General features: G+C 40.7%; 1 protein-coding gene across 4 annotated transcripts in view; it reads left to right on the forward strand.

Moving 5' to 3' along the window:
- Window positions 1-8,744, forward strand: part of EFNA5 (ephrin A5) — a 216,753-nt gene extending 208,009 nt beyond the window's left edge. For all 4 annotated transcript variants that reach the window (XM_083702448.1, XM_083702447.1, XM_083702445.1 and 1 more), the window contains one exon: window positions 4,539-8,744. In XM_083702448.1, the coding sequence (XP_083558574.1) occupies window positions 4,539-4,660 (122 nt within the window). In that variant the 3' untranslated portion in view covers window positions 4,661-8,744. The remainder of the gene's footprint in view (window positions 1-4,538) is intronic.
- Window positions 8,745-11,999: the final 3,255 nt, after the last annotated feature.

An 11,999-nucleotide genomic window follows, 5' to 3' on the forward strand; every position in this document is an offset into this window, starting at 1 on the left:
TTGTTGTTTTGCCACACTTGATGCTAACTAGGACATCTCCTAACCATGGTCTGCTAAGCAGCTTCTCCATGTTTAAATCTGATGCTGAAGTCAGCTTTAACTGTGATTAAAGAAGAAAATGGATTTTATACACAAGGAGGCGCTTGGAAAGGCTTAGGTCTGCATTGACTCAAGCGCACAAACAGCTCTCTAGTGACACCTAGTAGCAGAACACAAGCATTGCAACAGAACTTATCAAAAATCACATTATTTTGAAAGATGGCTTTATATATTTCCCGAAAACCTCAAAGGAAAAATAATAATATAATACCCACATGTCACATTCCTAAATTATTTTAGTAGCTGAAAAGCATATTTGCTGCTGCTCTGCAGTTTGTTAAATTTCCTTTTAAGCTCTGCCCCCTTAAATTACAACGTAGCGAGCTATGTTCAGTCTGATCAACATATTTACAAATTATGTATCATTTGTACAAGCTACCACAAGCCTTGATTGGTAGCAAGCATTAGGTCCTACAAACCATGTCCTACTACGACACCACAGTAATGTACACATACATTTATCAGTATTGAAACAAATATATAACTTTTCATTCACCCCTTTTTAAAAAGATAATATCTTTCATTTTCACTTGGGAGTGCATTTTAAGGCTTCAAATTATTCATTGACTCTGGATATCTAACTGCCACACACCTGACATCACATATGGTGGCAGTTGTGTGGCAAGTGGGCATGGGTTAGGGAAAACAGCCTCACAGGCCAAATTGGGGCACATGACAGACCTAATTTTGCCTGGAGGCCAATAGTTGTCTACCCCTGTGCTAGCAGAGAGTAGAAATCCAGTGTGTGTGTGGGAGGGGACTTTTCAGTTGTCTCAATGACTTCAGAGAGAAGAATGAGAGAATCAAGCTCCACCCTCCATTATCTGAGCCTTGTTTTTAATCTGAGTTCTCTACACTTTCCATTTTTTTCTTAACAGTTTTAGAGTAGCTGGACATGCATTTATCTATCCCTTCAACTTTTGAATATGAGCTAATCCATTGTGAACAATAGGTAGAACCTGAAAGCTTCATTACCACCTCATTCACTCACCAGAGGAGATAGGACCCCTTGCCATCATTATCCTGACAAATTTGCCAAAGTCTGTTTATCAATTCAGAGTAATTATAGTGCATTTAACTCCTGACACAGGACACAGGTGACATTGGTTTTCATCACGCTGGTATATCAGGGTGTTGCTGTTGTTTCACTCTTACAGCCAAAACCTTTGTGTTGGCCGGCTACTGTCCACCTTATATTTAGAGCATTTATTTAAAAAGACTACTACTTGAACTCACAAATGAGAATTTAAATACGTTTAAAAATGCTTTTATCCTGTTTTAGATGTCATTTTACCCTAATGGAAGTGCCTTGGACTGGAATTTATCAACTGTTCGAAACTTAAGCACATAGGCGGCCCCAGATGTACTATGGCAGCTGCTCAATTGCAAGGCATTCTGATTAAGATACTACGTTAGACACAAATGTGTTATAGCAAAGCAAAATCAAACCAGTTCCAACACACACTTCTCAGTATCGATAAAGGCAAAATACTTATGCAAAAAGTTCAGTTTCCATAAAAGTCTAGAGCAGTTGCATATCATTGTTGGCTTTATCAGTGAGAATGTTCCTCTTCTGAGCATAAAATGCCCAGGAATCTGTTTTGCAGAAGAGCGGTGAAACCATGTTAATGAGTCATTAGTGTGTGGTATCTAAACACAATGCAAAATGTTGGTAGAGTGAAGAAGAGTAGGTGGTGCAGGGAGATGCCTAAATGAAAAGCACCTTTACGCTGACGCAGAGGCTTCTTTTGCATGAGAAAGTTTTCATACAATCAAAGCCTTCCTCCCACTTTGATGACAAGGTAGCTCCACCTCTGCATCCCTGTTGCCGGTATAGGGCAAGAACAACTTTGAAGTTAATGGAGAAGCCACATTGCAGCATGTACAGAGATCTGGAGCAGGGCCAGCTCCCATCCACAGAGCATTTTCACAAGATTGCCTGAGAAAATATTTGATAGTAATTCCCAGCTCACTAACAGTTTGCTATTATATTAACATGCTGCTTCATTAACAGGGACAGTCCCACTGAGTTTTGTTGCATGCTGTCTAAACTGTGTACTAACATGCTAGTATTGTAGTGTACGTGTCTGGTTTGTGTGCTCTCCTTTTGTCTTTTACATTTGGGGTGGGGACAAAGGTAGTTGCCCAACAGTCAAATTTGTTATTTTATTCCCCCCCCCACCTTTCCTCCAAAGTAACTTAAACAAAAATTAGTTAAAATCAACCCATTCCAATTAAAATAAGATTTAAAATGAATAAATAAAAGTAAGAGCAGCAGCTAATTTAATAACATGAACCAGTAATTGTATACAGCAATCTTCCAGGAATTTAATGCCAACTGAAATTTTATAGCACCCAAAAAGTAACATTGTATGGGTTTGAAATGAGTCTAAAAAGCTGGCAGCCACCCATCTGACTTCCAAAGTTGGTTGTTCCCACAGTAATAGATGTTACTTGGGTAACCACCTTGTTTACCTACCCATCATTGCTTAATAATTGGAAGTATATCTAATTTATGGTTCCATACATTTTCTACAATATCAAAAATAAGGAGGAAACTGAATAGTTGAAACTTATAATTCACAAAGTAAACATTTTAAATTATATTTCTAGGGCAGTAATTTCAGAGAGGGTCTACACCAGCAGTTTAGTCAACAATAACATGCTACCATTGTGTTTAAATTCATGGTTTATCTCTGTTTAGCTCTCTAATAAACCATTAAGGCAAGATGGGCAACTTGACTTCATTCTGCCTCCTAAAATGTAGGATGTGGCAGTACATTGAAGAAGACATCATCAGCTCTCATTCTCTAACGTGAATTAGTACTTCTAGGTGCTAGGGGTTTCTTGGAGAAGCTTTGAAGCAGAGAATATTGGTGAGCCCATACAATATTAAAAATGTGAGGGCCCCAATAAGACCCCATAAAAGAACATAAGGACCAGGATATTTAAAAGTGATCCCATATGAGTCTGCCCATTCATTAAGGTTACCTGGAGAAAAACTATTCCCCATCCATCCCAAATCTATGTTTCATTTAGCCAGAATGCAAGAGAGAACCTTCAAGATGGCATCTCTGAGGTTCTGATACTCTCTAGCAAGAGTGAATCTGCCAGTGGGCGAAGACCTCTCTCTTGCAGCTGTCATTTGACCCACTAAGTTTTTAGTTGTTGTTTTTTAATATTCCCATTGTGGTTTTTGTAAATTGTTCTTAATCTTCCCATTGTGGTTATTTGCAAATTGTTTCATCTGCCATTCTTATCTTTGTCTTTTACCTGGCGTTAATTTTGTATTTTATTATGTTTCTATTGTCTTGTTTTCATCTTTTTAAAACAGAAAAGCAGGGCTTAAATGTCCGTGATACATCAATAAATAAACTCATGCATTCAGTATCTGTTTTATGACTAAAGTGAGATTTTTAAGCATTGGAGTTGCTCATAACTATTTAGCATCAGTAGTTTTAGAATTAGAATCACAACTCCATTAGAGTTAATATTACAAACCACAAATTCAGTACACTTAAAAGTCGCACACACAACTGCATCCTTTACAGGCCTTTTCTGTTTTTAGTTCTTTTCTATATGAATACTTACAGGGTTAAAAGCTTCAGTGCAAATAGAAGCTAACTTAGTATAAGTCAGTCTTGCTCAGTATCGTCTACACCAGCTTTTCCCAACCTTGGCTCCCCAATCTTTGGTCCTGCTAGCTATGGACGATGGAAGTTTAAGTCCAACAACATCTGGGGACCCAAGGTTGGAAGAGGCTGGTCTATACCAATTGGCAACAACTGTCCAGGATTTTAGACAGAAGTCTTTTCTAGTCCTACCTGGATTGAACCTGGGACATAACCCATGCAAAGCCACAAGCTCAGCCACTGCGCTATGACACGTGGATATTTTCACATAGGCCACCTGACTTGTTCCACTATTGTGGTACTTAGGATTTCTCTAACATGCACCAGTAGTTCTGCACTCCCCATCTCCTGAGCTTTTTAAAGGGTAAAACTAACAGAATTGTCATCTCCACACAATAAGCCTAGCCTTCCAATAAAATGCAGTCTACTAATTGTGCCATGGAGAACAAGTGTTGTATGAATGGTAACATACAGTTGAAGCACATGCTGATTTGGGGGTAATGCAACTGGGACAGAGATATTAATGCACAAGGAATTGAACACATGTCCGGTATTTCAGCTAGCAGCTTTTTGCTCACACTGATTGATATATATATAGAGAGAGAGATAGAGAGAGAGAAATGTATGCTGAATGTGCATCACATGTGTCTAAATGATGGGGTGTTGTGGTTTTTAAAGCCCCACACAGTACAAAATCTGATTTTCTGTATTGTACTGAAATGCTGGAGCTGTAATCTTGAGGCTCATTAAAGATGCAATGCTTCATTAGAATTTGTGTGTTCTCCCCCCTTCCCCCCATTTGAACAGATGATACCGTACATGAGTCTGCTGAGCCGTCCCGTGGTGAGAACGCAGCACAGAGACCGAGGATATCCAGTCGGCTTTTGGCAACCCTCCTGTTCCTCCTGGCAATGCTTTTGACGTTATAGCACATATTATAGTAATCTGTCACAGACAACATCAGGGTCTTGGAACATCAAAGATCCGCTTAATTGCTCATCCCAAGAACGGGACATTATATTGGTTTTGCTGATGTTGGTTTGTTTCCCTTCCCCAATCTCCTCCCCTTCTTCCTCTGCAACCTGAACTGTGAGCAAAAATTGAAGAGGCATAACTAGCCCTCTTGCCACTCCCGATCTTCCCCGTGGCTTTCCTTGACCCCTTCTAAAATAAAAGGACTCCAAATGAAAATGCCAAATTTCAATATTGACACTAGTGATTCTTACGTTCTCTGCAGCCTCTCTTAAGATACCGCCTCGGTTAGCTCTCTGGGCCCACCAGTATGTGGAGAAGGAAGAATAGTAGCAGCAGGTGCAGTCATTTGGAAGATAAGGAACTTGTTTGGAAAACCAAGAGGAGTCTTTACTCACTCCGATACAATATTTATGTCTCCTTGTTGAGCGCTGTAAGACGATCATGCAAGGCACTGTATCACCATGTCAGGACTGGAGGGGAGATACTGAGAACAGATATAGCGTAATGCCATTTCCTCCAGGAATTTATCAATGAACAGGCTTTTCATAGGGAAGAGATACTGTTTTGTATGCAACTGCCTTGAAGGATCATTCACAGTAGAACTTATGCTCCACAACAGACACTGTTGTCATCAGGGGAGAAGAAAGTGGCTACTGAGGAATGCTAGCACACAAGCAAGGTCAGATAGAGGAAGCTTCACTGGGGTGTGAGTGCCTCTGGTATCTCTCTAAGTGGATAGTGCACACCAGATTATTTTTCTTTTGAAACAGATCACCATGGTGCTACAATAATTTTTCTTCAAATGCAAAGAGGCATTTTCTGTTCCTTTTTCTTCTTCTTTGTGTGAATAAAGTGACCTTTCCCAAGGCTGATTTACTAGCCGGTAGCCTTCGATACCACTCTTTAAGTGATGATACATTCTAGGATGATAGCAGCACCGGGTGGAGAAACCATGGTCAGAGATCTCCAGGGTGCTCATGATTTGCCTCCCTTTGAAAGTTTGGCAACCACTGGAGTAAACTCCTGCCAGAAAGGGACCAGGATACTTGTCATAGAGGGCTGTGGATTAGGGAGAAGGAAAAGGTTAGGAAGAGCATGTTGAACTCTGGAGTGAACGTTGAGGCATTGGTTTTGTAGCTCTCTTCCTTTCCAACACAGTTGAAAAGTGGAAGAAATACTTTTATCAGCAGGAGGATATGTAGGTGGACTCCCAAAGACCTTGAACTAAATATTTTTTTGAAAACCCACTAGAATAGAAAATGCATTATTTAGATATACCAAGTAATTATATATGCTTGTCCTATTTAAAGATGATAAAAGTGGTAAGAGGATTATGGGGTGCTGTCTTGTGTGGTTGGAATCAGGGCTGAACCCTTAGGCACCTGAAAACTACTTTGTTAGGGACTAATAAAAACCATTTACCAGGAAATGCCTTCCTTGTGGGTTTCCATTGGCTTAGGCAGGCGTTGACTTGCAGGAGATTGAATAGACATCATGGAAGTGATTGTTTTAGAAAGTTGACTTTTACCGCAAACTCTTGAGAACAAAGCCTTACAAGAATGCGCTAAATTCCGCAGGACAACAAAAAGTGTAATTTAATACTAAATCATGATGCAAATGGACAGCATTTTGTGAATGTTTTTTGTTTGTTTGTTTGTTTAAGAGAGGAAAGCAGGATGTTTTGTTTTTTTAAAAAAAGAAAAAAAGTTGAAGGATTTCACGATCCAAAAATAGCAGAAAGTAAATTTAGAGCACTCTGGGCTTGCCTGATACCATACAGTATGGGCTGTGTTTGAAAGCACAGAGACGTCTAATACCACACACTAACAGCCTATGTGGAGAGATGGCACTGTCCTTACATTAAATAAATCTTCTCTGCACTGGGTGCACATATATCTCAGAAATGGCAGTGCACAGGTAGCTAGCAAGTAATGACCTTGGAAATAGTGAAAAAAGTCATGGCTGTGGAGCACACCACTTAATGTCCCTGAGATGGTTCCATGTCAACTGCAAACATGAGTTGATGTCCTAACGATGACTATAGCTGTTTTCCATAATTCATCTATAAATAATGAAAAACTGGACTCACTTCTGTTTCAAGAGCACGCTTTTTTTTAGCAACACGAAGTTTTCACCACAGTGAATTCAGCCCTTTGCTTTGCCACAGTGCACCGCTAACCTAACAAATAAAGGCGGCACTGCCTTACAGCAAAAGTCGCTGACAACTGCTCAACGTCCAGCGCTATCCTTGCGGGCAGTAATTTTGCAGGCTTTGGATACTTAATGGCATCAGGCAATCTCAATCATGCCAAATGAGCAACGTCTAAAGGTTTTTTGAATCTCTCTGGTGTGTGTATGCGTGACGTTTCGACATCTTGAAAAAGATGCCAGTGTGGAAGTTTACAGCAGCCTTTGTCCCTCGGCATGAAGTCCGAAGAGCCAAATTCCGCTACGGCAGCCCCTGAGCCCAGGCAAGTGTGCCCTATGCCACCCCCTCCCAGTTTGCCCGAGGGCTTTGCCAAGGGTAGCGGGGAAATAAGGATTGATCTGTTTGGTGGATACTGTGTATCCTTTAATAGACGACAAGGTAACATTTCGTGTTAGTTTAGAAATAATTGTTTTGTACTGTACTTTCTTGGATGGCAAAGGAAAGACGAGTTAAAACAAACAAAATGCTTTGTTCTTTAAATTCTGTATTATTAGCAGCCTCTGTTGTATATAGTGTTTGATAATAAAGTATTAATTTGATTCTTATGTCTTTTGTAAGTGAGAAAATAAATAGACTTTCATGATATTAAAAATTAAATAAAAGAAACGCACCCCCACTGATCATATGACAGAAGCATTCACTGTGGCGACTGAGAACCAAATGGCAAGTAGTCGCAACAAGTCACCATTCAGAACTCACCCATGAAACCCATGCACCCAGACGCTCAAGATTTCACGATGTCAAGACTTGGAGCCGTGCGACATTTGTTGCTTGATATTATGTCCTCAGTGTTAATGTCCTGACGTTGGAGCCCTGTGATGTTTAGGCTTAACCTTCCCCTTTGGGGTTGAGTTGGCATGTTGGTTCTCAATGGCTTTGGGATTCTTATTCTTATTTCTTGTGAGGATGGTTTTCCTTCTGATTCTTTGTCTTTAAAAAAAAATTCTTTTCATGGATGGTTTGTTTCAAAGGGGGCCTTGCCAGCATCACATGTGATGTTTTACAGTGACTGGCGTGCCCTCACACCAAAAAAAAGCCAACAAATTTGAGAGGGGCCATATGTAAATAGTATTCTTTCCTGTATAACCACTGCTGAGGGAAAGAAACAGTAGCTGTTGAGGGAATGTGTTTGGTTGTTTGTTTTTTTGTTTTTTTTTAAAAAACTGATATTTATCAATTGCTTTATCAAAGCAGCGGCTGTGTCAGTTTTGAAAAATATGGAACTCATTCATACTGCCGTCAGATTATGTGTATTCATCAGTCTTACTTCCCAAATGCCCTGCATCAGATGTGTTCTTTTTCCTCCCCATTCCGTAACCCTGGCAAGTTTCTTTTTTTTATATATCTCCCCCCCACCCACCCTGTTTAAAATTTGGAGCAGTGAATGGGCAGATCTGTTTCTGATTTGGCATTACCAAGTTTTTCCCATGCATTCGCCCCTGAGTTTTTCAGATGTGAGACAAATCTCCCTACAATAGACTTGCTGCCATTGTCTGTACAGTTTAATAGATGCTGGCATGTTGGAGGTTACCCATGAGTCTACAAAATCCGCTTTCCATACTTACTCTTGACACCCTATTGAAGCCACTCATTGTGTGTCCTTCTGGGTATGAAAGTCCAGCTCAGTGTGGTCCTGTGCTTGTACTGCCCTGCTTTTGCAGTTTCTTTGCACTTATTCATTGAGTGCTGTTCTTGAAATGCTTACATTATATGAACTTACAGAAATTGTAAAAACGAAACAAACAAACCCATAAGATCTGTATTTGTATATACACGTGTCCGTACAATTATATCTGAATAAAAAAAATTAAAGATTTTCATCATTTTAATGGATTCTTTCAGGCTATATTTTTGTTTGCTGAGTGACATCTTTGTTTCAGGGCCAGCTGTCCTCCATCCTATAAATGTTTTCGGGCAGGGGAAAGCTGCAAGGAATACAGCACTTCACAGCTGCGAAACACTTGCAATGCAATTTCTGCTTGGGCTAAATGGCTGGAGCCATAGCTGCCAGGATCCAGCCAGATCTGTACATTGGCTACTGTCACATTCTCTGCTCTTTCCTCCCAATTCCAATCCAGTCATCTATTTAATTATAAACTTTCTGGTGTGACAATGCATACCATTGTCTAGGTCATGGGGGAGGCTCACCAGATGTTGCTGGACTACAACTCCCATCAACTTGGACTACTGACCATGCTGGCTGGAACTGATGGGGCAGACAAACAACATCTGGGAAATCATAGGTTCCCCACTCCTGTAGTCCTAGATGCTAGTGGTAAAAATCTATCTAGATGTTCTCTGTCCAGTTTTCCTCCCCCCCCCCCCCAGTGTTGAGCACTTGGTATAAAGCACCATATTCTTTGTACCATGGAATGGTGTGGTCTAAGGGACTGCAAACAGGGCAGACAACGCATGGCTCCCCTTTACCCATAGTGCCCTTGGGTTCAGCAAGCTTCAAAAGTGGTCTTGGGGAAAATTCCCAGCGCATCTGCAGACATGGCCTCTGTATTCTCTTCAACTCATCCTCCAGGTGAGTTATGAATGCTGAACTATTCCTCAAAGATCAGTTCAGCTTGGGTAGCTGTGTGCATCTCCACAACATGCAAGTACACAGCATGCTAGTGCATCCATTTTTAATCAAAATAAGAGTTTTGGAATGTTTGGCATTTAAAAAAACAAACCTACCTTGAGGAGTAAACCTGACTGGAGGCTCATGGGAAACGAGGACTGACGCAAGGGTTCCAGTACCAGTTGTGACGAAGATGAAGGAATTGCCTCCCATCATTCACCACTCCACCAGCAATTGTTACATATCCTTCACCACCGCTAGGGCGAGTTCCTGAAGACTTTGATATGCTGGCATTGGCAAATGGATTGCGAAAGATCTGAAGGGTGTGTAAGAACTTCACCTGAAAAATAAGGTTGAAGGGGTGACACACAGAAAAGGCAGCTGATACACACACTCTGCATTTCAAAATACAAGGTTTAATTACACCCATGTTAGCGTTAACCACCATGAAAGCTTTTTATTACATTTAATTGGTTGACAGGGCAGCAAGTACTAATTATAACTTGCTGTGACTTCTCTTTACAAATTAGGAGTGACAGCTTAGTGAGAAGAGGAAGAGAGGCGTATGCATGTTTAACACAAAAGTACTGGTGTGCTCTGGAAGTGTGAATGCAAGATTATAAATGACACATGTTTGGTTTGTCTTAACATAATAGCCCCAAATTATACTGCGAGTTTCACAATTACTGGTCATTGCTCTGTAGGCACTGCCTGGATGGAGAATGGACTTTGAATTCTGGATGGAGAATGGCGTTATCAGTTTTCACTCTCATCTTTTCCATTCCTTTGTCTCCAGTGAGACCTCCAACATTTCTGTTTCCACATGGTTAAAAGGGGCCTTGTAGGATCTAGCACCTTGATTATCTAAGGGACAATCCTAAGCATCATTTGCTTGGAAGTAAGCTGAGCTCTTGTTTTTTTATTGAACTTGCTTCCAACCAACAGTGGCGTAGCGTGGGTTGTCAGCACCCGGGGCAAGGCAAGTAATTTGCACCCCCTAACCCATGGATTTGCTCCCCCTAACCCGTGGATTTGTGCTCCCTAACCCTAACCCCCAGATGTTGCGCCCGGTGTGGCCGGGCCCCCCTGCACCCCCCACGCTATGCCACTGCCAACCAAGAGTGCTTAGAATTGCAGTCCAATGATTGAAAGTTGAAATGGGGTGGAGGAACTATGTTGCTTGGTTGATATAGAAGAATCAAACAAACTAAAAGAATGTGTGCAGTATTGAACCTTTTTGTCAATGGCAATCGCAGATGTTCAAATTCTGTAGACTTAATATAAAATGAGGGCCTCAGAATTGTGTCAGGCCCCACTCCCTGATGTATGTACATTTACTCTCCTGAATGTCTGCATAGCTCCCTATGTGTACCTTTGAACACATGTTGATCATATTCAGATATTCAGCTGAATGCACATAGGTCCCTCATGCAATCTGAATTTCTGCATAGGGCTATTACTGTGAATGCATAAAAAACCCAACATCTGCAGAAAACAAAACCATTTGTCTGGGTTCACCGCTCTTCCGCCTGCAGGACTCATGTTTTCTATGTGTATAACTCTCTTTTTTGCCCAGTGTGAAGGAGAAGTCAAATGATCTTCCAGCTGCAGTTTGAAATCCTCCCAACTGCTATTTTTCTCCTAGGACTGCAAATAGCAGCTTTGCAGGGCAAATACCAGCTTTGGATTGGGTGATTTTTCTTTTAGTAGGAAGCTGGTGTTGCTTTTTCCTCAGAATATAAGTGGCCAGTTTAAGATCACTTTTATAAGGAGGAAGAATGATGATACCATGTGTATCTCCCCCTTTTGGACTGGTGTTTGCAAGAGCTAGTGCTTAATGGATGATAGAGATTGTGCTGGAACCAGAATCCTAGGTAATATAGGCCTTAAAAAAATAGAGCTTCAGATGACCACAACTTGCCTTGTAAGGAGAAAAGTAGAGTATTATTGTGAGGTACTTCCAATGATATGTCCCTAATCAAAGCACTGGCAGAAACCAATCTTCCAGTTATGCATGCAGATGTCTGGACATTTTGATTACTGCAACTATTGGTTATGATAATATGCACAGTGTATTTCAGTTTTTAGCACTTAATGCACTAGGACTGTAGTTTCATTTATGATTTGGTAAGAAAAATCAAAGCTTCATTGGCATTTCACAAAAAGAAGCTCGATCTGTTTTCTTCTCCTGCGAAAGTACCGTCTCTAATTCTGTCACTCATAATCTTTGCAGAGGAATACTGTACGCCAGGCGACTTCTGCAGTCAATAATGCACTTTATAACATCCCGTTTTTCCTGTGATGATTATCCAAGTGAGTTCTGGTTGTCACCTGCCTGCACAAGAATGCCTGTCAATTCTGACAAGAAAACAAGAGGAAAAACAAGAAACAAGCTAGGTACATTATTGCAGTAATAAAAAGGCTATGCTGGCTACTTTTACACACCCCCTTCTGAGCTTGATTATGAAGACTTCATTCTGTTTACAATTAGATCTCCCGTTTCTTTCATGTTATT

The sequence above is a fragment of the Podarcis gaigeae genome (genome assembly GCF_964106915.1).
Source record: "Podarcis gaigeae genome assembly, chromosome: 11".
NCBI lineage: Eukaryota > Metazoa > Chordata > Lepidosauria > Squamata > Lacertidae > Podarcis > Podarcis gaigeae.